Source organism: Chenopodium album, chromosome 3 (assembly GCF_948465745.1).
Source record: "Chenopodium album chromosome 3, dcCheAlbu1.1, whole genome shotgun sequence".
In the NCBI taxonomy this organism is placed as follows: domain Eukaryota; kingdom Viridiplantae; phylum Streptophyta; class Magnoliopsida; order Caryophyllales; family Amaranthaceae; genus Chenopodium; species Chenopodium album.
The window spans coordinates 73689712-73717335 of record NC_137836.1 but is presented as its reverse complement, the minus strand read 5'-3'; the positions used below and the strand labels follow the sequence as shown (position 1 = coordinate 73717335).

At 33.5% G+C, this 27624-nt stretch overlaps 2 protein-coding genes and 1 pseudogene across 8 annotated transcripts; 1 reads left to right on the top strand and 2 right to left on the bottom strand.

Moving 5' to 3' along the window:
* Window positions 1-2125: 2125 nt before the first annotated feature.
* Window positions 2126-4993, bottom strand: LOC145616633 (inositol polyphosphate multikinase beta pseudogene; annotated as a pseudogene). The gene is made up of 2 exons (XR_014107670.1): window positions 4774-4993; window positions 2126-3177 (listed from the first exon to the last, which is right to left on the bottom strand). The product of XR_014107670.1 is annotated as an inositol polyphosphate multikinase beta pseudogene (transcript).
* A 1710-nt stretch (window positions 4994-6703) lies between these two features.
* Window positions 6704-11991, bottom strand: LOC145624182 (guanine nucleotide-binding protein-like NSN1). The gene is made up of 9 exons (XM_081677163.1): window positions 11833-11991; window positions 11460-11704; window positions 10044-10146; window positions 9759-9932; window positions 9066-9289; window positions 8656-8920; window positions 7675-7854; window positions 7350-7567; window positions 6704-7209 (listed from the first exon to the last, which is right to left on the bottom strand). Exons 1-9 carry the CDS (start codon window positions 11849-11851, stop codon window positions 6844-6846), a joined length of 1794 nt encoding a protein of 597 aa, XP_081533289.1. The 5' UTR covers window positions 11852-11991; the 3' UTR covers window positions 6704-6843.
* Window positions 11992-13078: 1087 nt separating this feature from the next.
* On the top strand, window positions 13079-24276 carry LOC145624178 (uncharacterized). 6 transcript variants are annotated; one of them, XM_081677160.1, is made up of 9 exons: window positions 13079-13229; window positions 13387-13579; window positions 14749-15057; window positions 15215-15437; window positions 16167-16313; window positions 16398-16522; window positions 20148-20352; window positions 21751-22004; window positions 23818-24276. In XM_081677160.1, exons 2-9 carry the CDS (start codon window positions 13479-13481, stop codon window positions 23984-23986), a joined length of 1533 nt encoding a protein of 510 aa, XP_081533286.1. In that variant the 5' UTR covers window positions 13079-13229; window positions 13387-13478; the 3' UTR covers window positions 23987-24276. The 6 variants fall into 6 exon arrangements, with proteins under 6 accessions (XP_081533286.1, XP_081533283.1, XP_081533284.1 ...); XM_081677157.1 differs by having other exon boundaries at window positions 14746-15057; XM_081677158.1 differs by having other exon boundaries at window positions 13132-13229; window positions 13390-13579; window positions 14746-15057.
* The last annotated feature ends 3348 nt before the right edge of the window (window positions 24277-27624 follow it).

Here is a 27624-nt window from a genome sequence, read left to right as displayed (position 1 = left end):
CCCACGTTATTCATAATTATTAATTCATAATTATGGTTGGTTCGCCACATAGCAGCATTACTTGGATCGGAATGAGATGATTTTAATGTAAATAATCGTAATTTTTTTATGAGTAGAAGAAAACTCTCTTGCATATAATCTTCAAAATAAAGAGTTCCCATACCATTAAATTACACGGATTTGTACCAATTAATAATACCACGAAAAGGGTAATTATAATTGCTGAGCTCAGTAACGTGGGCTTGTGACCCGAGTGGGAGCAATAAATAGATAGAACAATAAAGAATTGAGAAAGTTGTGTAATTGGGTAGAAAGGGGTGGTTTCAACTGTTGGCTTTGCGAGAGCAGCAGGCCCAAGTTTGCTATGGTTTCCTTCCCAAGAGTTGGGTAAGGGTTCCAAGTAACAACGGGTATCCTCCTAAAATGAAAACTCCAATTTCCACAATTATCTTCTTAATTGGACTTTCTATTTTTCTCGACAATTAAAATTTGTTATATATACTCGGGTGACTCATTAATTTTTGCTCATATAGAAGAGGCTCTCCTCAACAATCCCTAGGTAGGGTTTTCTTTTGAATTTATTTCATAACATCACCAAATTACTAATGTATTATAGTTTTGATAACTCTAATACAATCAATTTGATCCTTTTTAAAGACTAGTTGAAAAAGTTTTGAGTTCTGTAATCATGTTTACAAATACGATAGTGATAGACACATAGTACGGTGTCGTAGTATGAGATTATGAGTGTTGTTTCTTCCTTTTAAGGTCTTAACATTAGCTGTTACTCAAAAAATTCATTGATAAAAATAATTAAAAATATATATATTCCAACATTATGATTACATCAATTTTTCAGAAATTTTACTATCAAAATAAGGTCATAACAATTTATTAGAACTAGAATATTATAAAGATTAATATCAAGGTAGTTGATGAATCAAACATTGTGAATATTCTGAATAATACACATTATTTTTCGTCCCTTGCATACCTTTTGAGAAAGAAAAATGAATTCTATTACGCCACTAGCTATTGATTTCAAAACAAAAAACTGTAAATAAATATTTGTGCTTGTTTGGCATTGTTTTTTTTTTTTTTTTTTCTTTTTAATCAAAAACTAAAAACATGAAACAAGAATAAGATGTTTTTTTGCTTCAAAAAAAAAAAAAAGAATAAGATGTTTTCACTTTTCATCTGTTGTTTGTTTTCAAAATTATCATAATTTTAATTATTCATTATATGACATGTATCATATGATTTTGGAAAAAAAAAAAAACAAAAAACAGAAAACCACAACGGTACCGAACGGGGAAACAAACAAACAACCAAAAAAAAAAAAACACATGAGCTTTATGGGATACAATCTTAAGAGTTCCAATAATGAAACAAAATTCAATAATGATAAATTTCTTCATGAATTTCCAAAATAAAGAGTTCCCATATCATTAAATTACACCATTTTGTACTAATTAATATACCATTAAAAGACTAATACTAATTGCTGAGCTTAGTAACGCAAGCTTGTGACTCGAGTGGGAGCATTAAATTGATGGAACAATTAAAGACTTGATAAAGTGCAATTGAGTAGATTAGGGTGGGAAATTGGTTGGCTTGTAAGAGCAACTGACCGTGCTATAGGATCCGCGTCAGGCCCGGATTCCAAGCAATGGGTTTACCCCGCCCATAAGGAATATCTACGACAACTTGCACACAAATCTTCTAGTTGGACCATCTATTTTTATCAACACGTTGGTGTTTAGAGGTGTCAAAACTTGACTTAAACGACTTGAAAAACAAATTAATTTAAGAAAATTGTACGCTACAAATTTTAGTAATACCAAATTTCATGTAAAAAAATTTATGTTGTAAAACAAAATGCTAAATTATACTTCAATTATGTTTTGATTTTGCTAACTCTATCAATAACCTGCTTTGATCAACTACTGACATCCTTAAAACCCACTTGTTTTTCCAAGAGAATCACATACTTCACACCTTCACACTCTATTCTGATCAAATAAAAGGATTAGTAGCCAATGCGAGCGAGGCTTCATGATCAGTTAGTTGATTAAACAAGGTGCAAATTACCAGGAACAGCATTTCCTCCATAGCATGCCAAAGCTGAAACTTTCAAAAAAGTAGCAACTATTGCATCAAACTGATAGTTCAGAACTAGAAATCGGAACCACAGTTTTGACAGTCGAAAAAGCATGAGAAAGTTGTACAACATTAAGCAGCCGGAGCATCCAACCATTTGGGTTTGCTGAGCTGTGTGGCAGATGCATCAGAGATGAATTTGATTAATGAGGAAAGACCACCCAAGAAGTTATGGTCAATAACATTGTTGCCGTCAAACACATGTGCAAAATCAATAAGCTTAATCGTAGACTGAGGATTTCCACCGTTCTTTTCTGATTCACCATCGTAAATTAAGAGGATCGAGCAAGAGTTAAAGTGAAAATCTGTTTGTTCCTCAAACCATGATTTTAGTTCCAGCAATTGTTGATAAATTCCAGAGAAACCACCATACATATAACATGCTGGTGCAGAATCAGGTTTGTGATCTGAATCACCTAATTGATTTGAAGACACAAACTTCCTCAAAACTGATCTGACATCATCTGCTGTAAACTTCTGAATTTGCTTCCTGTCAGGCTTCCAATAACCAGATTTTTTACCTTGGTATATTTGCAGGCCAGATATCCTGAAACCCAAAGAAAGGCTGGTGGTTCCTCTATCTTTACGGAGGCACTTCGCAACATAATCCTCTGATGCTTGAGGATACCATGTTCTGGATCCGATTTTGATGTCCATGATGCACGGTTTTATGTAATCCGAGACAACATCTTGCAAAACAAGGTGAGGATGCAGTCCTGATCCATCAGACGCCTCAATAATATGTGTACCGTAAAATACAGGGAAGAAGCGAAGAATTTGCTTCTTGACTTTTGAGGTAGAATAGAGTGCTTCATAGAAAGCAACCTCTCTAGAGCCTCGTTCATCCTCCTGGAGAGGCTTGCAAAAGCGCCCTGATTCGTCTATCTGCGGGCCTAATTTTCCCCCAAGGGCCAGGTGGCCTGCAACCTGATGCTCTGGGAATTTGAACATGATGTTTATCTCTTATGTGCTTAGGTGTTGAAAATTTGGTTCTCAAATCAACTACACGATTGATATCTACATTATCAGAAACAGACCAGAGTCAAAGAAAATAGAGAGAACTTGCATCCTGAAGAATTGAGGATAAAGAAGAAACTTCTATCAAGAAATATCAAAGACAATGTTATTCTGTATTTAGTCAGTGTATGTTGGCGTTAAAAAATCTTTGGAGGAACAGATGGATATCGATCTAGCATAGCAGATAAAATCTTCTAAGTACAGAAAGATAGGGTTCTCATGGAACTATGGAAGATCACCTTAGCTTTCATATACATGCATTCCTTAATTACTTACAAATGTAAGAAAGCACTATCATCATTCTCCAATACATGATATATGATATATAAGCACTCATTTTGCCTCACACGAAGCACGCTTTAACTACCACATTCGATTTCATTAGTATAACGAAGTGTTACAAGATACAAATTTTATACATATAAACATGAAGAGCATTAAGTTTGAGCCTCAAGTGAAACTACTGCAGTAGAGTAGCCCAGGCCATTCTAGCTAATCGTGAAATATGCCAATGACTTGGCACCCAATATGACAAACATTTCCCCATTTCTCAAAAATTCCATCCATAACATTACATAAGTTAGCCTACATATATAGTTATAAACCAAAAAGGGTAGTTGATTCAACCCTCTTACAAAGTTAAAGAGCGCCTTCTTGCGCTCTTGCTTGTATTCTAATAGTAAAACATCGCAATTCTACCTTAAGTTGCCATGACCCTTTCCTTACAAATTAATGATGATTAGACTTAATAGAACTAAGGTTGTTTGTAAGTACTACATATCTGTTAGAGATGATATAAGATATCAGAAAATATATCTATTTTCCGATATCTTATATCATCTCTAACAATATCTTAATCTGCTTAACTAATTTCTACCAAGATTGTACAAGTTCTTCCAAGAAGAGCATTCCCCACATCATTTCAAAGCAAACATCAGTCTTTTGATAAAGACATAATTCACTTTACATTATAGAATATGCATTTAAGACCACTTCAAACCAAACCCTTCTTTTCCAAATTACAAGACCCTGTAACTAAGCTAGATTAGTTGCACAACTATATTTCTTCGAATTTCGATATAAATGGTTTCTAACAAGGATTCTTACCTAACAAATCTTGAATCCAACAACATAATCAATTCAAAAGATATCCATAAACTTCAATCACAACTCCTTAATTAGCATTATAGGAGTACTCTATCATCATCAAAATACTTGAATTTCACCCAAAAATGGAGCAAGATTAGCACTTATTATAGAAATGTAGAGTTAAAACATAGCTTCATGACTTCATGTTATCAATTCCCAACAATTAACAAGCATCAATAAATTCATCAACCCTTCAACTTTAACAATTCATGCACTAAATATACTCATCTAACAATGAAATTCAATCTTATTCTAGACATTCATCAAACAATTTGGATGCAAAAACACAAACATTCAAAATGTATGAACAAATATATCTCCAATTAACAAACACACATTCCAATTCACAAACACAATAGCAATAATACCCAGTTAAGCAAAACTATTTAAAATAATAAGAAACCCAGAAAATCTTAGAAAGATTACAGAGGAGAGAGAATGAAAAACCTTGTATTTGTTCAATTTCTTCAAAGGTTAGGAACTTATTGTTCGGCTGGCAATTTGGCATGCAATTGTTACTATAAGAAGCTTCGTGGGGTTTTTCACAAGTGTATGAAATTCAAAAGTTTCTGTTTTATTGCCAAGATTGCCAACAAATAATCAAATTATTATGGTGACATGACACATTGACACCCCACGCCCCACATGCCCTCGTCTCGATCTCGAACTTTTGCTTACTTGAACACGTAGTCGTATAAAATATATCCGTTGTATATAAGATTATACTTCATACGTTTCTAATAATATTTGTACATAAAATAATTTAGCGACATAATTTTTTTAGTTATTTGAGATGTCTGTTCTTCTTTAAAAAAATTATTATTCATACTTTGTATTAAATTTTGAATATCTTGTTACTCGTATTCGTTTTTAACATCATTTGCCCTTAACAAGTTAATGTCCTTGCTAATGATTGCTTGTGAAGGTAAACTACTATGAGTACGGTATGTCAATGTGAGACGGTGTCTATACTCTATATAGTTGATTGCTTGTATTAGCATGCAACATTTGTCCATCTATAAACGACGTGTGAGGTGCATATGTCTATAATAGCGATGGTAATTTGGAGAGTATTAGAGTAGGGTATAAGCCTATGGGGCATCAGCAGTCTAAGCTAGCTAGAAAACTGATTCCTGTTAATACAAGTTTAAGCATGAGAGTATCTTTTTAAGATTTTTCAAAGCAACATTCTTTGAATTTAGAGCGAAAACAAAATTACAAGTTGTAATAAACAATTAAAAAAGTATGTTAGTGTGCCTATCAATCATGTCACGCCTAATTGTCAGTACCAATGCGTAAGATTAGATGATTCTTTTAAATTGAAGTTTAAGCCAAAAATTACCATTTATTATGAATTCATAAATCATTATAATATGCCAGCTTTTTTCACTTGAAGGTGTCCTCATTCCTCATTCATCTTTAAAAACTAACTATGTTAAATCCCGTGCAATGCACGGTTGTTAAATAATTTTGACAATTTTATTATAAATTTTTTAATATAATGACTTAAGTATTAAAAAATATAGATTATATTAAAAATAAAAGCATGCAAGAGAAAAAATTTAAAAAACATGTAATAGTTATAAACTTATAATGGATAATTTAATCTTTTAGGAAAAGATTTATATTTTATATAAAACAAATTATGTCATAATTTAGATATAATTTTTATTTTCCTTAAGTAACAATAATTTTTCTTAGAAGGTATTTTTGGCGGGAAATTTTTTAATAATACATTGACACGTGTGTCTTTAGATTCGCTTTTATTAGTATGTAATTGATGTACCATCTAACCTAAATCCAAAATGCTAAGCGCCTGTTCTCTTCATCTTATTTTCATTTCAGTTTAGTTCATCTCCAATCAGTTCAATTCAACTTTAATCAGTTCAGTTTAATAAATCAGAACAAGCCTTAAATCTAAAGTATACAGGAGAACAAACAAAATGGTTGGTTAGAATGAGGAAGAGAAAGGCAATTACAATGCATCCAAGAGACAATGATCAAGAAACCCGTCAAGCCGAAAAGGGGCTCTTCATGCAAGATAGTCGAGGAAAATTAATACTCCAACCCCATCGGATCAAGTCTTAGAAAAATGTCTTTAGCGACTAGTGTTCTTGTCTTGATTTTTCTAGTGTCAATGTGTTAGTCGTGTGACGGCTAGAACCCACTCCCTAGCCAATACGGTTAGGAGAGAGGCCTAGTTTTTCGTTCGTCTTTCTGCTGCCAAAAACTGTCCAACCTAATCACCCTACTAACTCCGCAGTTAACACTGACCCTTCAAAGCTTTTTCAAAAAGATTATCATTTTACTTTGAAAAGCAAGGTGGCTGCAAGGTGTTTGACTGCTGAATGCGGAAAGTAATATCAATGAAGCAAACTTTTAAGGAACAAACTTTCACTATGCATATCAACTTCGAATATTTTGCATTCTTCTACAACAATTTCCTCTGAAAAAATGTAAACTACTACCAAAAATTTATGGTGAGACAATGAATCAAAGAGATCAACTGACGTATTATCACTCATCGTCAAACTCTATGCCAGCCATTGGCACCTCGGCTTTGATTTCATCCTCATCGTCATCTTCATCAACTTTCATGGACGATCCTCCTTGCTTGAAATCCACTGTGAAATCGTAATCACCGTCCATAGCATCCTCTGATGCAACTTGCTTACTGACCTTCTTACGTTTTTTCTTTTCTGCTCGCTTCTTTTTTGTGTTGAGCATTCCTTCTTCATCATAAAGCTTCTCGTTTTGCTTGCTTGCTGAGCTTTTTACCTTGGTCTTTCCTGTTTCCTCATCTTCAGCTTCCATAACTTCATCCTCGCCATTTACATTTAAATCAATGGCTACTTTGTTTTGTGTTGACGGCTGTTGATCTTCCTGTTTGGTGAAAATGAGGGATGTAGTTACATACAATGTATTATCCAACTAACTACCATTTTTTTTACCAAGCTTGGGAAAAAAACAGTACTAAAATTAAAATGGATTGATAGAAAATACTGAATGGGAAAAGAGCTAACCTCAATCATCTGTTGATCAAAGTTCAATGGGCAATTTGGTGGAACCTCAACAGTTTGGAAATCATCAACCGATTTCAAGCTTCCAATGAAAGAAGTTTCAGTTCCATAGACCTCATCTATATTGAACTCCTTACCAAGTTCGGTAACAATCCTAGTTTCGGAATCGGGTACTTCTCCTTGATTCCTTGTTGGAGGCATTGTATAATAAGGAATTTTACCTGAAACAAAGAAAATGGACAAATATATTCACAAAACAGCTCCTTACATGTCTTCACAGAGTACTGAGAGAACCAGAGAACAAAAGATCTTTATAACTTGAGCATACCTTCATTCCAATCATACAAAACAATCCTTGCAGCTGCATCAATATCTACAATACCACCTTTCTTAAGTCTTCCCCTGACAGTGGCCACCTTGAACAGAAAGTCATCAACTGTATCGAAGCTAGGGACCTTGTATAATGTGACTAGCACTTGGGCAGGGCAAAGATTTAGGATTTCCTTCACTGCATAGAGGTAGATTGTACACACAATTTATATAGAATTCAAGATACAAAAATTAACCTGTAATGGATTTTTTTTTTCGGAAAAACAATTGTAACAAAGAGCGTTGTCTTCAGTAAAGAAACAAACAAGAGTTAAAAAACAACTGAATATCCAATATTATAGCAATTAATGAAGTATGCACTCAACACCCAAACATAACCTATTCTCTTATTCTCTTTTTCCAAAAGCTTCTAGGATATGTTGCAATGTCTTAGTAACTTCATCAACAAAGCAAATTAGAGAATAAGATGTGGATCAATCAAAACAAGAATTAGAAAATTCTTCTCTGTGAATCCAAGATTGACTGGGATAGTCTTGTTGTTTGGTTTCATAAATTGGCCCATTTGCTAAGTGTTGATAATATGTGGTAATGGGATTGACTTTCATATAAATTCGTAAGAAAATTGACATCCATTCCCATGGTAATGCTAGTTTAACCCATATTATTTATGTTTCTTACAAATATTCATTACCATTCAAAACCATTTGGGAAGTGGTATTAGGTGTTAACGGACAATTATAAAAAAGAGTATCAATTTGGGAGATTGTGTTACTATGGAGTATGGACTATAGGATTTTACTTTGCTCGTTAAATTACACTTAAATTCATTTCTACTACTGCTATATGTAACCGGCATCAAAAGAGACTGTAAGAAAATTTAGAATTTCAGACTATCAGTAAATAACCTACTCGTTAGATCATGAACAATGCACCAATTACAACAACCACCAAGTGAAGATTGAAGGTAGGAAATAGTAACCTGGTGCAATAGGATCTTCAAGCTTTTCAATTCGTTTGCAATTTCTAAGGGCTACAGTTGCATCACTCTGCCCAGATTTAAGCATAACAACTCCAGGACAGTCCATCAACTTGACATTCTTGTCCAACTGAACTTCTTGCAGAGACCTTGTTAATCCAGGAGTTGCACCAACATTAGCGACATGGCTTCTCTTCAAACTATTGATGAGACTACTCTTTCCAACATTGGGTAGCCCCACAATGCCAACAGTTATTGACTTTTTTATCTGTAAAGTCCCCAAATCAACAGAGAATGAGTGATTAAATGATAAGATGACTTGTTAACAATCACAGTACTAATATAGGTAACATCAACTTATATACGTTGATGGATGGAAGTCTGAAAAGTTTCACGGACTTTTAAACTCTTACCTCGTGACTCCTTGAGTAATTTTTAAGCAACTTAATTAGAGTGTCTGCTCCAAGACAGTCACTGGTCTGCAAAATGTTGCTAGGTTTGGCAGCCTTTGAGGACTTTGAGGACTTCCACCCCAAGTTTGATCTTTGCTCTTGGGTACTGCACTTAAAGGCCACTGCTGGTAGTTCTTCTCTAAGATATTTTAGCCATTTTTCAACTGCTTCACGAGGTACAAGATCTGATATATAGGCAACAATTTAGAATACAGCAGATGAGTACCATAAACAAACCATATTTTTCTTCAATATGGAATAGCTTAAACTTGAGGGAAAACAAGGGCAAAAATCTATCAAAAAGCAGGCACATAATAAATTGTTATAAAACGACACCAACATGGTGTGATCCATTACCAAAACATGAGTTACTAGGCTAGGGACAAAAACAATCCCTCGATCTCAGAGGCACGTGAAAGAATGAATAAATCAAAATGATATTCATAATATCGGCACTAAGCTTAGTTCAAATTTATGCTCATCTACCAACCACCACCACAACCCCCAAAACAGTGACTATCTGCCTTGAAGATATAATTTGAACATGCATAAAGTTTTCATGGCATCTGACTAGCATGAAGGCAGCAGACTTAGACTTCATAATGGACAACTAGTCTTACAACAAAACATCAAACAGATAAAAGGAAGACATACCAATTTTATTCAACAGCAAAACAAGCTTCTTACTGGGACCTGAGTTAAGAACCAATTTCTCCATATCTACACATCTAGTACCAAGGGGATCACGGGCATCAAGAACTTCCAAAATAACATCAGATGCCTCAATAACCTTGACTAGCTCCTTGTAAAACGCCCTGTCAGAATTATCTGCATGAAATCTCAAAATCATTAGTTCACTACAAGGAAAACAAGTGCAGGTAAGTAAATATCTGTAATTTCAGTTGCAGCAAACTCTATTGTTTTGCAAACCTCACATACCTCGGTTTTTAATGAATTCTTTGGCTGGATCTGCTTCTTTAACCTCCTCAGCAGGTTGCTCCTCAGTGTTGTCCTCAAGTAATCCTAACTTTCTTTTCCGAGCCTATAAACATAATGGAAGCATCAGAAGATATCAGCTTACATATACATAATACCTCCCAGTTTTCACTAAAAGAACCATGCTTAAATTTTAGACAGCCTATAGATACATAATACCTCCCACTTTTCACTAAAAGAGTAATCATGCAAAAATTATAAACATTTTCTATAAAGACTAATCAACCAACAACGTACTCTATACAGCACATCCTTTGAAAAAGGGTGAGTTGAAAATTCTGCTAGCATACTATAGGAATTAGACCTACCTAAAGCAATACATTTTGGTCAACCAACAACATCAGAACGTAAGGTATCAATAGCAAATATCAAGCTAAATGATGTGCAATGACCCCCTCCCATTCTCACCATCCAATCCTCCAAAGCTCCAAATACAAAGACGCAAACACGAACTGATGGGAGATGATGTTGGCAGGGGAAATGACTCCCCCAAGAACTTTGGGTCTAATCAAGCTGCTATGCGCATATTAAATAACACTACATAGTTCATACTCTGTTAGTGTTTTAGCCTGTGTTTAAGCATTGTTAATAACATATCAGGATTATATTGCAAACCATTTACTTGTATACTTTCTTCAAAGGCGCTTCTTTTTTCTCCCCTTCACCTTAGATATTAAATAACTACTCCTATATTATAGCTCCACAGTCAGCAACAATAACTTTTAACAAGATCAGCTCTATCAAGAGACCCCAAAAAAAATTGCAAAGTAGCTAAGCTAATCAACTAAATTACACCATATATACTCTATTATTGTACTCAAACCAATACTCCATAACAAAGCGTACATCTTAATTCAAATTTTGACTACTTATGGCACTTGGTGTCACAATATAATCCATGGAATATTCCAATACCAAACCATAATTTCCATCAATCAATGAAAAAAAAGAGTCAATTGCTCCAGTATCATCATCAATTAATTTAAATCTGTACTACTAATATGTAAGAAATAAGTCTCCATTCTCCAATCACATCCATAGTTCCAAACACATTCCCCAAAATTTCCCTACTATTTCAAAATCTGAATTTATATAAAATGTTTACTAAGTTCATGGCATACTTATAGAATCTAAACACCACCCTTTTTGCATAACTTCGTTTCTTAAATTTAATTTAAATGTCTAAATGTCATAACCATGTCCAATTGTCGCGTATCCAACACGGGTACTTGAGGTGAATTGAAGAGTCGAGAGTAACATAACAATGACATTACATTACATTAAATAAAAATAAGTACAGTATAATTACAATGAAAACCTTGAAAATTACTGTCACAAAAATAAATTAAAATGACATACCCTTTCTTTACGGGCAGCCTTCTGCTGCTCCTTTTCTTCAACAACCTTAGCACGTTTAATCTCGAGAGATTTAAGCTCCTGCTCCTTAAAAGGCCAATCATTAGGAATACCAGGATCCTTTTCAATCTTACTCTTCTTATTAATTCCAAGTTTTTTTGCTTCCTTAGCTTTCTTCTTGTGATGCTCTTTCACTTTCTTTATAATCTTATACTTCTTCTTCAATGATACCCTATTACTCTTACTCTCTGCAATAAAAATCAATCAATCAAACAAAATCAAAGTTAGAATTTTTATCAACAACCCAGAAAAATTAAGAATTTTCAATAACAACCCAGAAAATTAAAGGGGTTTATGGTTAGTGGGTTAAGCTTACTTTTACTTTTCTTCACCATTTTTGGTTTTGAGAAAAAATTGAAGAGAGAAAAATAGTTATATGAAGGGGAAGAATGGCGGTCGTTCTGTGTGAGAAAGACAGAGAGAGAAGGGTTAGGGGTTAGGGTTTATGGATTCACAAGTAGGGGAGATTTTGGTGAGAAATGGCCGATTTGTCAAAATTCGGGTCTAATTCTATTGGATTGAACATGAATTCAACATTGGGCTTTAAGGGTCCATTTTATTGAGTTTTTTTTTCTCAATAAAAAGATACACGAATACAATTAGATTTGTAAGATAGTAACTTCCATTGAAAAGAGGCTAAAATATGATTTAATGGATAAAAGACACCATATGACACCATTACGATCACGAACTATCATACTTGTTACTGCATAATTCTTAACAACAAACCCATAATAATTTAGATTTAATATTATTGGTAAGGGAGAGTCTCAATAACCTAAATTAGCTCTTTAGGAAGGGTAAAAGTTTTGTATATAAATATTCATACTCCGTATATCGATATGAGTCTGTAATTGCCATATAATATGATCGACAAAAGCCTTTTGAAAGACAAACGATGAACTAAATAGTTTATATTTGAAGTTAATTCATTGTTCCATGTACTCCATAAAAGGCAAATAAAATGCGAACGAATGTGGAAAATGGATTTTAATGGCATAAAGATTACTACCACAAAACAAATTAAAAATATTTATTTACAACCTCAAAAATTTAAGTACTTTTATGTTGCATTTTACACCACATATTTTGATATACACAAAAAAACGTAACAAAATCAATTTCAATTCTCTTGTTTTCTTTTATACTTCGTATTTCCTAGGAAAACAAAACTTATTCAAATAGGGTTGAATTTATTTATTATTTATTTTTTTATTTTTAAAAAGGGCACATTTGCTACTTGGTCAATTTTGATCATATATGGTTTCCGAAAAAAAAAAATTGATTATATATTAATGTATACATGAAGTCAAAATATATGTAACTAGAACTGTCAATTCATGATCCGACCCAACCCGACTCGATTTTTAACCCATTTTTCTAAGAGAGACACATGAACTCAATCCATCCTAAATAACCCGAAACTTAACCCGAATCCAATCCATTAATCTGAATTGACAGGTCTATATGTAATTAGCCAATAAAAAACAGAGAGAGTAATCACCAAACTCCAATTCCGACTTGCCAAGCCAAAAACCCAAGAGGACCCAAGAGGGCTAATGATTTACCTCCAAGGATTGTAGATATCATGGTCCACTCACTCTTCCATTCTTCATCTTTGCAAAACCAGTCAAAAACTCAGCCCATTCCTTCCTTCCTTCTTCTCTCCTTCTCTCCTTCTAACACTATGAATTATTGAAAATTAACTTCCAGGTATCATCTAATTTCCCATTTTCTCACCCTCAAATCCCAAAATCACACTTCAGCTACGCCTTTTTTTTTTTTAGAATTTTATGCCATTTCCTTGAAAATCAATGAATATGTTGTCTGTTTAGATATTGATTTTTGTTTGTTTATCATTAATTTTCAGTAGATTCAAGCATAAAAGAAGCTCTTTTTTTCGTATTTGATTGGGAGAATAAAATGAATTGAGCATTTGGGTGAGATTGAAACTGTAGAAAAATGGCGGAATGTGGGACTGTGCCATCGAATTTTAAGCTGCAATTGCAAACAAAAGGGTCTTGGTTCAAACCCCAGAATTCATACCCCAAAAATTTCCCAAGGTGATTGTTCTTCCTCCGAATTTCGTTTTAATTTTCATGTTGGTATAATAAAATTGTTTATTTTGGTTGTTATTCTGTGGTTGCTAGAGTGTAGTGTTGTTATTTTGTCGAATCGAAGTAATTGATATAATGTGGGTTCATTGCAGTTCATCATTTGACAAAATGATGCCTGTTTATGATGTGCAAGCATTTGCAATGGGTGTATAATATAACTTTGTGGAATCATGCCCATTAATATTGTTCTAATATTGCCTGTTTATGGATATGTAGCTCCCAAAAATGCCTATTGAAAGTATGAGGTTTAGCTTCAGCAATGATGTTAGGGACATTTGGATGTGTTGATTGGAATATTATGATGGTTTCTTGGGGTTGAACACCTTTGGCACTTAGCATCTTGAGAAATTTGTTAGTTACAATTTTCATATTCTTTGTTTTGAAGCTTCATTTTTCTTATGTTAATGACAACCCCTTTTAGGCTCGCTCTCTATAATTTCATATTCCAAATGTTAATTTTATGGATATGTAGCTCCCCAAAATGCCTATTGGAAGTGTGAGGTTTAGCTTCAGCAATGATGTTAGGGACTTTTGGATGTGTTGATTACTTGATTGGAATATTATGATGGTTTCTTGGGGTTGAACACCTTGGGCATTTAGACTCTTGAGGAATTTGTTAGTTACAATTTTCGTATTCTTTGTTTTGAAGCTTCATTTTTCTTATGTTAATGACAACCCCTTTTAGGCTCGCTCTTCATAATTTCATATTCCAGATGTTACTGACTTTCATTCCAAAGTTGTCACTAATACTTTCTAGAAGTCATCTCTGTTGTACTGATCGAAGTTATTTGCAACGCATGTTTTACTGCCTTCTGCTGTTTCGTTCTCGAAAAAAAACATTCTTTAACGAGGCTTCTGCTTTGGACTAGGAATTTGTTGTTAGTGTTTTCGTGTATAATTTTAAAGGACAGACTGTCATAGGCATGACCTGGTGTAATTCTGTAGAAGTATGTCAACTATGCACTTATTTGATCTGCGCATTTCATGTTAATTACAAATTCAAATTCACTTAATTTGTGGGGTGACAACTTTTAATATTTTTCTCTGCAGAGATTATATGTCCGCAAAAGTACCTCTATGGAGGTTTTGACAACTTCTAATATTTTTCTCAGCAGAAATTTTAGGTCTGCATCACTTCCTTTATGGAGAGTCAGCAAGCGTAGTACTATGTCTGTTTCAGTTACTTTCAGAACTCCTGTTTCTAGTGGAAGTCCCATGAGGTGTAGCTGCTTGGGAACTATGATAGACTTTGAGAGTGCTGCTGTATCTAGCTGGGTTCCCGTCATTGACCAAGTGCTTCTGACTGCTAGTGTATTCTTTGCTTATATGGCTGGAGTCATTCCTTCTGGGGGCTCTTATATAAGATCCCAAAAGAACAAGTCAAATGACCTGCTGCTCCCTGAAAGTCCCATCTTTTTTGGTAGGTAAGCTTACTGTACTTAAAGTTTGATAATCTTTAGCATACATCTTCTATTGTACAATTGCAGTTTGCACTGTCTTAATTTATGAAGATATGTGCTAAATTTTCTTGTTCTAGTTCTGCTCTTCCTTTTTCTAATTATTTATATTTAAATTTTGCAGTACAACAGAAAAGGAAGATCAGCATGGTTGTCATTGTTCCTGGGATGCAGTGAAAGGGAAAATCACAAAGTCTCTTCTTGCTATTGAAAATGGTGTTAGTGTGGAAGAAAATACAAAAGAATATGAATTAGATCGTGCAAAGAGGCCTCTTAATTTGTATGCCGTTGCTATTGGTCCCAGATTCAGGTTGCTTTTGTCTTTGGTTGAGCAACTTGAGAAAATGGTGGGCACAGGTTCTTTATGTGCTATCAGCTTGTTTCCTTGTTTTCAGTTTAGTTTCCGTCGTGAAATATATTATCAGACAGTGGACACTTGAAACGTGAAACATGATGTTCTAATGTAGAGGAATGTGAGAGTGGGGGATAGCTCAAGTGGTTTGAGCTTCCCTCCCGATTCCAAGAGATCTTGGGATCGATTCTCATCACCTGCCTTTGTGGCTCTCTAAACATTAAAAAAAAAAAAATTATATATATATATAAAGGTTTACAACTAAGCAAACTATTTTCCTCCCTTTGCTGTGAGTTTACAACTCCTCTGTAGCTCTTTTATACTTTTCCTGCTCCAGAAATCATTTTTCTTGCGAATCCCTTATGAGTTATGATTTTAGCTCCTAGGGGCATCTTACCTTGGCTTATTTCTGAAATTAATTGGCAAGAACGTTGGTTTTTCACTATGAATTAAAGTCTAGGTCACATGGTATCATGGGGTAAACCAAATATGAAAATTTAAAAACTAAGAATATCATTACACTGTATTTTTTCACAAGTATCCATGACTGCCGATTACCACTGTAGAGGTTGGTATTGAGTGGTAGTGGATGTTTACAAAGATATCATGTGATAACTGTTTCATATAGTGAATTGATTTTGCCTAGTTAATCTCCTTTGTTAACCTTTAACCATGTTGATTTTGTTTCTTCTTTCTTGCTCAAGTTTCTCCATTGTCTGGACAGGTTAATGAAATTCCAGACACATCAACGGCTATGGAAAGGGAGGAATGGCTGGGTTTATTTTCCTCTACAGTAAAGAAGGCTTGTCAATCAGCTTTGTTTTCTTGGATGGAAAAGGAGTTCAGTGTAGAAAATTGCAAGCCTGACAAGGTATTTTTTGAACAGATTGCTTATGATGTCAAAGTAGTTACATTTGAGATAATCAACATTATTATTTGCTCTGTTTTTGTGTAGGAGCTTTTGCTGTCTATGTCAGAGAAGTTGAGAGGAGAAGATATCATCTTAGGAGATTTTAGAAAATCCAGCAAGATGGATCTTTTTGCAGATTTGATAGGTTTTTTCAGATATGGTTGCTTTAAGTAAGTTTGTTTATGGTTGTTGGGGTGCTCTAGCTGATTATATTTGTCTAAATTGATTCATGTGGTAGAATGGAGTGTACACTCACTATATATTTTTCTTTCTCTATAATAAAAGAGAAAAAGGACTTTACCTTACTCTTTTCATATCTGGTTTCTGATCAATTAAACTGAATCATCTTTCTGCAACAAACTATTTTTATTATGCACTATTTCTTTGTTTGACTTTTGAGGTATATAATGTTCAAAATACTGATTTTCATAGAAATATGACATTCAGTTGTAGATTGCTAGAAATCGATAGAAAAAGTCATTTTAAGCAAGAAAAATGTAGACTAGTTGATAGATTGTTTTATTATTGATGCTATTATATAACCAATGGAGGTAATACAACCTAGACCTCAGGGTGCTAATTATTAGAATGGAGGTAATACAACCTAGACGTCAGGGTGCTGATTATTAGAAGGGTTGGGCTGGTTGATTCACTACTTGTTCTTGCTTGAGATTTATGGACTTGCTTCCTGTACCTTTTGAGGGTTTTCTAACTTAGTACTGAGTTTTATAAAGCACTGATATTGTTGAAGTTCCCCTTTACCCTTTTCATCTGTGTCAAGTCTGTCAACATTTGTGTATTGATCATCCTAGGGATCCACATTTTATGTAGCTGGCCAAATATTTCTGTCCTTTGAATATACCTGTAAAACTTTTAAAGTTTGCAAATTGAAAAAACTAGGTACTGGCTGATGTTCTTATACTGCTTGAAAGGGCGCTAAAAAAGCAGCAGGCTAATTGTAAGCATTGCCACTTTATAAGGGTACATACTTAACTTGGGTTTTGGTGGTTTGGCATTTGGAAGAAGGTAGGTAGACAAAGTTTATCTTGTAATGTCACCAACTAGAGACTCTAGAAGGATAGTTAATCGGAAGAAGTTGGTGATTCAACAAAGAATGAGCCAAAAATGGGATTTTTCAACAAATGGGGAATTGCGTGCAAATGCTACGGGACGGAAATGGGGGAAAGTCTACAATCCCTGGGTTTAATCAGATACAATTTGAAGGATTTTGGAGGTTCATTGATCAGGGTTTAACGGAAGAACTTTATAAGTTTCCAATAATGGAAGATACAGACCAAGAAATTGAATTTCAATAATGGCCTAGTTTTTGAAGTGCTTTTATCTTGTATTGCTATTATAGGTTCTTGGTGAATATATTTTTTTTACTAAAAATGCTAGTCTGGAAAATGTTATGGACATCAATTTTGGCTATTATGTTGCTCCCTCAAAATTTATCTAAAAGGAAATAGAAGATGATGTGCACCTTTTGCAGATTTTACTATTTACTTCTCTAGTAACTAGTAAGTTAAATGTTGTAACTTAAACAATAGTAAGATTACAATTGTTGTTATTCTTACTGAAGTATGTTTATTTATACCCACATCTTATCTTTCTCGCCTCCTGTATTACTTTGCCTCAGCCTCCCCTTTCTCAATCTCTCTTTTTCTACTGAAAAACCATGCACAAAATGTGGCTTGATTTGGCTACTAAATTACCCCTCAATGCCCAATGCCAGTGCTTCTAGACTGGGTTTGGCTCCACCCCCTTCAGCCCTTCTCTCATTCTCTTTAACTGCTTTGCTTCTGCCTTCCCTTCTTGCTTGCAATAATTCATTTTTTGTACATTGGCCTTGATCATGATGGTTATTGGACTGTGTTGTTAGGGGTGGGAAGGATGGTCATGGGCTGCAGATTTGTTGGTCGTATAGTGAGGTCACTGAGGTGTGTTTTAATTGGTGCTGATGATGGTTCTGGGGTTAAAAAGATTCCCATCTGTTCTTTTTAAGTTCATATCTTTGATTTCCGCTGCTAAGGTAATAAATTATATGAGGAGGGAAGAGGGTTTCAAAACAGGTGACATGGATACTTAGAATCAAATGAAGGGAGAATGTATTTCAACAAGCACGTAGAATTGGAATGGGATTCTTAGTCTCTCCATCTGTTTGAACGAGCACATAGAACAGCTTCTAGCATCCTAAGTGCCTATAGTTTCCGAAAGACAAAATAATTGACAAAAACCCTGAACTTAGGTATATTGGTCTGAAAAGTTTTCTTGTAAGCATATCTGTAAGTCTGTGATACATTTCAACTTAGGTATATAGAGTAAGGCCTATACTTATTCCGCTTCTTTTTTGTTGATACATTTCAACTTTAGCATTATTACACACTCCCCTTTGACCATCTTTTGTGATTTATATATAATGAAAAGTATAGTCATGCGGGGTCTTGTAAGATTTGTCTTGATACATGATTTCAGTATATCAACTTTCTATAATTTTTTCTTATTGGTAATTAAAATATCAATGGTTGATTTTTTGTATTGGACTTAACTAAAGAATTGTGTCAGCTGAAAAGAACTGGAGGACTTATGACATAACTTAATACCTCTATTCTGTGTCTAACAAAATTCTTCACTTTTCAATATATGTGTTTAGTAATTCAAGTACAGGTATTTTGTGCCACTTTTCTCCAATTAGTTCAAAACCTTATGCACTTTAGTGTAAGCCTATATGTACTAAAGATTAAATGTGGTAATCCTTCTGTGAATGCTAGCAGTTGCCTTAGATTTTTAAAAGCTTCAGCTGCAGGTTTATTTGTACACAGAATTAGTTATTGGATTTGGATATATCCTTTCTCAGTCTTTTAAATCACCTTTACCCATAATTTTTTGGTCAAAATGAGCTCCTTAATTCTGATAAGCTGTTACAACCTTTTATTTTCCCATGTTCTTATATGATGACACATACTAAATATTGAAGTGAAATTTCTGCCTTCTGTTGATGTCAGCCTCATCTTTTAACTGCTCTTTGTGATAGTTTATTTATTGTGGTTCAAGTCTCATTTCACATCAGGTTGAATAAGTCCTTTCAATCCAACTTCAGTGAAGAGTATGTGGTTTTTTTCTTGCCCTGTCTTGTTTAAGAGAATGGGGTTCTCTTTCTTAATATTTAGGTTGCTCTAAACTATTATGGAAACTTGGTCTTTTCAGTCTTTATGTTTTGTTTTCCATATACTTATTGTCCCTCTCTTTAAGCAGTCTCAATATTCAAGATCTAATTTGCATTGAAAAAGTAAAATTGCTGTTCATGATGTACGTACTCTACCTGAAAGGCTGAAATACGCTCCAACGATAATATTTTATTCTAAAAGGTTTTACTTAAGTATTTTGAGCTTTGATTGAATTTATCTTAGAGGTCCTCTTTTCATTCATAGTTTATAGTGGGTCATGGGAACAACATTCCATTCTGCGAGGTTACAGGTGTCATTTCACATATTACAATAAATAAGAATTTTTAATTTGAAGGAAATGAAAAGATATAAAGAAAAATACCCCACCAGTGACTGCCAACTAACATTTACTATACTTTAACTTCTTTTTTTTTTAAAGAACTATACTAAAACTTCTGGTGACTCACATTTATAGAGTTTAGGAATCTTACTTACATAGAAATGTATAAGTGTTCAGGTCTTTTTACCATTTCTCTTCTCTTTGTTGATTTTTCTTTATGGCGATACGCTCATAACCCCCCAAATTGAAGCTTTATCACTTGACACGGATCTACCTTTTTTGTTGCAGGGAGTGTAGCTACTATGATCATAATATTTATCCCTTACATGGAGGTGCTATATTGGAAGATCTAATTATTACTCTCGCTGATGCAATATCAAGTATATATTTGGAGGTTATATCTGTAGACAGTGACATTTCTGAAAAGATTAGTAACTTTGGGCTGTCCTTGTGTACTTTGTCGACCAGAGATTTGCAGAAATTAAGAAATGAGGTATCCCCCACTTCATGTTCCTTCATTTCCTTTTCCCTGCTAACAGTCTTGGAATGATCTGTGTCTCAAAAGAGGAGAATTAGGAGCAACTCATTTCGGTGATCAGCCTTTATCAAAGAAAGGACCACCTGTTTTACATTCTTGTGTTCCAGATCTATACATTGAAATATATGTATATAATCAATCATATATGTGTTTGTTTTACTTTGATATCCTGGGACTTCAGGTCTTCAGCTTAGGCAAGATAACAGGCAACTCAAGGATGATTAGTACTCCGTATATCTTATTACTACGTATTTTCACTGTTGCCTATGACCAAAATTGTCTTTAATCTGTTTTTAAATCTATCACTTGTAAAACTAAGAATCCCCTGAAACTGAATCAGATTATTTCTTCTTGTTCCACCAGTGATGTAATGTTGATCTAAGTCAACATAGTGAGTAGCATTGTAGAAATGTAATCGTTATAAAGAAGCTGAGGCATAATACACTACCTTCTCCATCGTATAATTGCCCTCTTGTTAAGCTTTGTCACTCTTAGATGCAAATTGAGAACACTAGTTGGGGGTGGACTAAAGAGTGGTAAAATGTGTACAAAAAGTAGTAAGATATAGTTTGGGAATTTTGAGAGAAATAGGATTGATGTTGTTTCAGGAGAATATTGGTCCCTATTTGGTCTCAAAACACATAGGGTGGTTTTTCTAAATACCAAAGTAGGTAACATGTAATAACAAGTTCACATCTTAAATTTTGAGACATCCCACTTCATAAGTTCTTAACTCTTCCCCTCCAAAAAAAAATAAAATCATTTTGACTCACAACCTTTTCCTCTCACCTTAAAACTTTGAGCATTTACTTAATTATGGGATGAAGGTTTGAGAGAGACAGGGAGTATACATGAGGATGGTTTAGGGACAGAGGATGTATTTTGTTTTTAATATCCTTTTCATATAATCTTCCCACAAATTGATTTACCAAACTTGATCTAGTATTGAAAGCTATAAAGTGATTAGTCTGATCTAGTATTGAAAGCTATAAATTACCTTTCTTCTATTTTTTCCTTAAAAATCTGATGTGAGTATTAGAAGTAGTGTTTTTCATAACCTTGTATTTAATTTCTGCTCCCCTTCATTGATTGTCTTTGTAGATTTTGTCTTCTATCCAGCTCCTTTCATGAATTATGACTCAATTTGTGTGAAGTACCTCAAATATTTAGTATTGATGCTAGTATGGCTGTCAAAGTAACATTTTGTTCCTTTCAGTCTCTAGACCTCCATTGTCTATTTGTCTTGGAATAGGAAGTAAATAGAAAAGTTGAAAAACAGCAGCAATGTATCAATTGCTCCATAAATTTAGCAGTTCTGCCCTCTGACTCTTTGAATTGGATTTATGGTGTAAGGTAGCTATGCGTGAGTGGATTCACCAGAACTTTGGAGAAATTGTATTAATGTATGAGGATCGATTCGACCTGCGGGTACTAAAGACTGAACCTTATCGTGAGTCGGCTGAGACACTCAAGGAAAGTCATAGTTGGTGGAGGAGACTTACTCTGAAGAAATCTGTACATGTGCAGTCCTCACTACGCTATTCTGTAGTCAGTACCTTCTCTTTGACTTTAAAGCGCACAAGGGAACTAAGGGCCCTCAAAGGATGGTATGTTCCCCTCCCCCCCAGTTCTTATCTCCCAGATATGTGGAAACTATAATTATGTTACTCTTAATATTGCATGAAATGGCTTAAAAGTTGCACCAAGCACATATATTGAAGTTAGGGCAGTATCTTTGTAATCAGTCTCCAGTTTGAAAGTTTAGCCTTCTGTCCATTCATCCTATTAATGAATGCCTATGTAAACTATGGAATAACAAAAGTAAGGCCCTATTCTCTTCACCTTATTTTTGCCGAAATAAAATTATTTTTATTGAATTGAAATTATTTTTGCTGAACTGAAATTAATTTTATACTGATTAAAACTTATTTTTACTAACTCTCTATTATATTTGGTCTTTAAAGTTATTGATTTTTATTGCTTAAAAATTATTTTTACTTTACTGAAATTATTTTTTGAAGTAAAGAGTATAGGGCCTAATAGTGCTATTGGATGTGCAAACAAAAATTATATTCCCTTCGTCCTAGATGTCTGGAATGTTAGACTTTTTTCACTATTCATGTATTAGTTTTGACTATTTTTTTTAACTAACATAATAAAAACATATTTTATCATAAAATATGTTGTTAGATAGGTATTAATATAAAGTTTTGTAATACTTCTTCCATTTCTTTTTAGTTGCAACACTTTCATATTTAAGAAATTGTTAATTAGTTGCAACACTTTTCATTTTTTACATTTATACCTGTCTCCCCTAACCACACGTGTTCCTTCTTTTTTTTTTTTTTTTCCTCTCTCTCTCTTTCTCCTCTTCAAAAATTGCCTAAGAGAATGTGAGAAAAAAGATGTTGCAACCAAAAAAAATAGAGGAAGTATAATTTTTAAAATAGTTTTCATTAATATTTAATCATATAAAAATAAAGTGAAATTAGTGCATTGGCATGTGTGTAAAGTTGACTATCAGATATTGAGGGAGTATGAAGATAAAAACTGGTGCTTTTTTGCAATTTGCTTGTGGTGGATTTGTAATACAGAAAACTAGAAAAGTGTGGTGAGTAACTAATTTTTTGGTGCCAAGTGCTCTTGCTCTGTCATGGAATTGGCTTAGCATGCACACATATAAAGAATTGCAAACTAGACTTTGGTCTTTGATTTAGGTTGCTTTTATTCTTTAATCGCTTTCTGGAGATAAGTAGATTACAAGCTTACAGCTACTGAGATGAAATTACCTTTCAAAGGTTCACAGAAAACTTTGAATTATGTAACTCTATGATACCTGGAAGGAATGAAGGATATGCAATAGTTTATTCTAGAAGCTTTTGACTGTAATGTGCTTTTTGACGATTGATGTCTAGTAAAAGTGCATGGGAAACACTGATTCTTTTGGTCTTAGCTGAATCAGAGGTGTCTTGAACTGTGCAACTTAAATATCAAGTATCAACCTTTTGCCTTATTGCCGTGTTGCCGTTCCATTGCTTTCTGTATGAGCCATCTGTTTAGAGAAGGCACATCTACAACTGTGCCAGCCATAGGATTTGTACCTTTGGGAGTTTTTTTTTTTTTTTTTTTTTTTTTTTTTTTTTTTTTTTGTGGGGTGGGAAGGGGGGGGGGGGGTGTTAATTAGAAAGGACTTATTTACATTTCAAACTTGTTTTCGAGTTGTGATATATGTTCTTGTCTCAGCTGGATCTTGGGTGGTTTGTTCAACTTTGTAACATTTTCTTATAGCTTTGTGGCAAACCATTTTATTATGGGGCAAAATAACTAGAAGAAGTCTTGAATTTTCCTTTTATTTTACTGATTGCATGAGATTTTTTTTTTTTCCTGACGTTAATATTCCTACAAATCTTTTGATTTCAGGAAGTACTACTTCAGCCTCATACTCGAGTTGTCTGACATTGCAGTGCCGATGGTGAAAGTAATAGTTTCTCAGGTTCGCAATGCCATCTCTTTCTTCCTCGTTAGCTTGATTGGACGGTCTGTAGGACTTGTATATACCGGAATAAGGCAATCTCTACGGTGGAAATAAAGATGACCTCTGGAACTCCCTCATCTCATGCTCCAATTTTGCTTTGTTAGCTAGTAATATACACTTGAGTAGATGGATTATATAGGGCAAAGCAACTTTTCTACTCCGAACCAGTGATTCTTTTCTGGGCTAGTCCTAAGTTTAGCCCAGCTCAGTTGTTTCAGCCCATTATTTTTTGGTAATTGTTGGGCCTTGAAAATATTATTTGTTGTTTTAAGCAGGTGTTTGTCATTTTTGGTGGTACTTATTACAGCACACCTTTATTCAATCGATTAATCCCTTAATTATCATTTCTGTAAATTTATTTTTGCATTTAATGAGAAGATTGAACTTGCACCATATAATTTTATGTACATTGTACTATGTACATTGTCTTATCTTTTTATTATTAACGAGTATTCAAGGTTGGAGGATCAAAACCTACTAAAAGGTTCAAGGGGGGGTTTCTTCTAGTCCTTCCCTCCACTCCTAAAGGGCATTTCGTAGTTCGTACTTTATTATAAAATGGGTAATGTTATACATATCCCTTAGGGTTGGGCTATATACTACGTATAAGCATTAAAAGCACTTTTGGAAATTGTATAAAATAAGAGATTCATGGAAAATACCTTCAATTTAAAACAAATACGGAATTAGTGTGAGATTATAGATTATTTCAATCAAGATTAAACTAAAGGGACTTTTTATCTATTTATTTATTTATATTTTTTAATAATTAAGAAGTTTGAAAATTTGGATGTAGAAATACTTCGACCAAATATGTAGAGGGTTTTGCTGGTTTGATCCTTATTCAACTATCAATGCTTTGGATGCACTGCCTCATCTTTTTCAACCAAATATTGTTCTCGATTTGTTACATATTTCAAGCTTCAAGATCAAAAGAATTAAAAATTTTAGTGTATATCATTTCTTATAATGTGGTCCAATCAAATAATTGTAATCATAACACCAAAAAGAGGAAAAGTACCACTTACCCTTTAAACGAAAAACACAAAAGTGAATGAGTGATAAATAAATACATATAATTTCACAAGAGTACTCCTTAAGTCTTGGAAGACAAATAGGACATACAAATTATTGTACTTCGTCCTTACCTCAACAATGCTTATATCCCAATCTCATGTTCACGGGCAATGTGGTTTCAAAATGGTTACTCATGTCAATCACATATAAATTAATTAATGTATGTCTTACACTGTCACACATCAACAACCTCACTGGTTGATTGTGATTATATAATACAAATCGATAACACCATATTAGTACTCCCGAGTGCACAATATAATTTGAGTTACGGATATGAATTGCAACATGAATTTTGTTTAACAATATATTCAAATCTACTCCATTAGTCAAGTATCCAACACTCTTCCTTATATTAAGGCATTGCTAAGATGTAGTGTTTGACCCTCTTGAGAATACATGTGTTTTTCTGAGTCATAAATTTGACTCTTTCTTACATAATGTTTCTCTTTACATGAATAAATGTGTATATTCTATTATTCTTGGTCACAACATTAGGGTGCATATAATATTATGTATGTAAGTATGTTATATTGTACGTAGTAAGCTTGCATGGTATGAGTCATCTTCAAATAATTTAATCACTATTTAATCAAATTGGTGGGAACACAAATTTGATGAGAAAATGATAGGTATATCTTTTAGTGGTTGATTATACTTTTACAAAAGATCGCACAAAATAAAAGTTAAAGTACATTTTTACAAGATAATCTTTGCTCCCTACTACTTTAATTTGTTTGAACAAATTAAATATTTTAGCAAGGTATGTATGAAAGTTCATGTAAGAAAGTTCTTACAATAATTAATTAGAGAAACTTATTTTTGGAGTTTTTTTACTTATTCAAAGAAACCAAAACAAAAGCAAAGTTTTTCCACTTTTGTTCACTTATATATAATGTATGAAGATATATTGAGCCGCTGGTCAAATTTGTTTTTATTGTATTAGCTCTTAGCTAGGCATCTTGTGCTTTCTTCTATTGTACACTTTCTTAATTCTTTACTAATTCATCATGATGACTTTATTACTTCCTCAATTCATATTCTCAACGAATGAACTCTCTCTTCCTCAACTTTTGTCGTAGATTCGAGAGTAATCGGAGTTGAATGATGCATATAAACAATATATTCCGTACCCACACTAGTCGTGTATGTGTGTATACAGCACATTCATGTACACCAGCACATTCATGTACACCATACAAGTGTGAACCTAATAAGTATAGTATGTCATATGTGACGTGTGCACCATATATGTTTATTAAACAAGAATAATATAATTGTTTGATTAAGTTTTTCTTTCACGAATCACTACACCCGTTCATATTAGTTTGACCACTTTTAAATCATTGTTCACTTATCTATAATGAAAAATTATGGTCATTCACATGTGAAGTTGTTCATAGTCTCTTACTAAAAATTATAACTTCGTGTGAAACTAAAAAATCACTAATCGGGGTGGCTTGCCTATCATGAACATCAAGGCAGTCTTAATCTTGTTTTCATTGTCATAGCCTACAACACAACGGCACTCATTTAGGGAAAATAGTGAAGGTGGATTATATACATAATGACCTACTTTAGGCGATATAATTAAACTTTAATGAATGTCATTTCAATTGTTCATCATGTTTCCCCTAGATCTAAAAGTATTAAATAATTTCATTGTTTGCCTTTTGGACTGTTGATGCTAAGAGATTGAATAGACTAGCTATATTATACACAAATTTAATTACATGGAAAGTTAATCAAGCAATAATAATGGAAAATCTATTATGTATATCCCTAATTGTGCGTTTAACTGTTCATTTGGACTTTTGGAGTGGGTCATATTGACAAGATAAGTGGATGAAGATGTGAATAATATACACAGTATTGAAAATTATCACATGCTAGGTTGTTTTTTTCTCAATATGATCCCTTTTTCTTACTAAGAGTATTGATTTAGAATTTCTTTTTGCAATGCAAACTTGGAGTGTCAATACCTAATATTATGCGTTTTAAAAATATATGCATAAAAGTGAGACGGATAAAAATAAGATCTTAACACACACAACTATTTAGCCAATTGATTTCTCATATTAGCATATCATGGTCTAGCCAATTGATCGGTCCTCTAAGTAGTTTCACAAATATTAATTGTATATTAGATAATCATAATACAAGAATATAAGAGGAAGTCCCAGTTTATCACTTAGATAAATAAATTTTGTTTATTAAATGGCAAATAGATCAACAATTTTGTCCAGTCAGCATGACATTTCTGTAAATAAATCGACAATTTATATTTCTGTAAATATTAAAAATGTATAATAGTTGTGACCATATAATTTTTATAATATTATACTTGTCCTCATTAAATTTCTCTAAATTTACAGTATATTACAGAGTACAAGTACACATAGTACGGAGTATATATTACTTAAGAAGTTATTGATGTCTAAATTTTGAACGATCTAAAACACTCACTTTTTTTACCCTCTTAGATTTTTGATGTTTTCAAGCACATGTTAAAGTAAATTGAGTTGTTTTACATGTTTTTCTTGTATGCATTACATGCATTCAATAATTATACTTGTAGTATAGAAGTACATATGAATATAAGTCATAGTAACAAA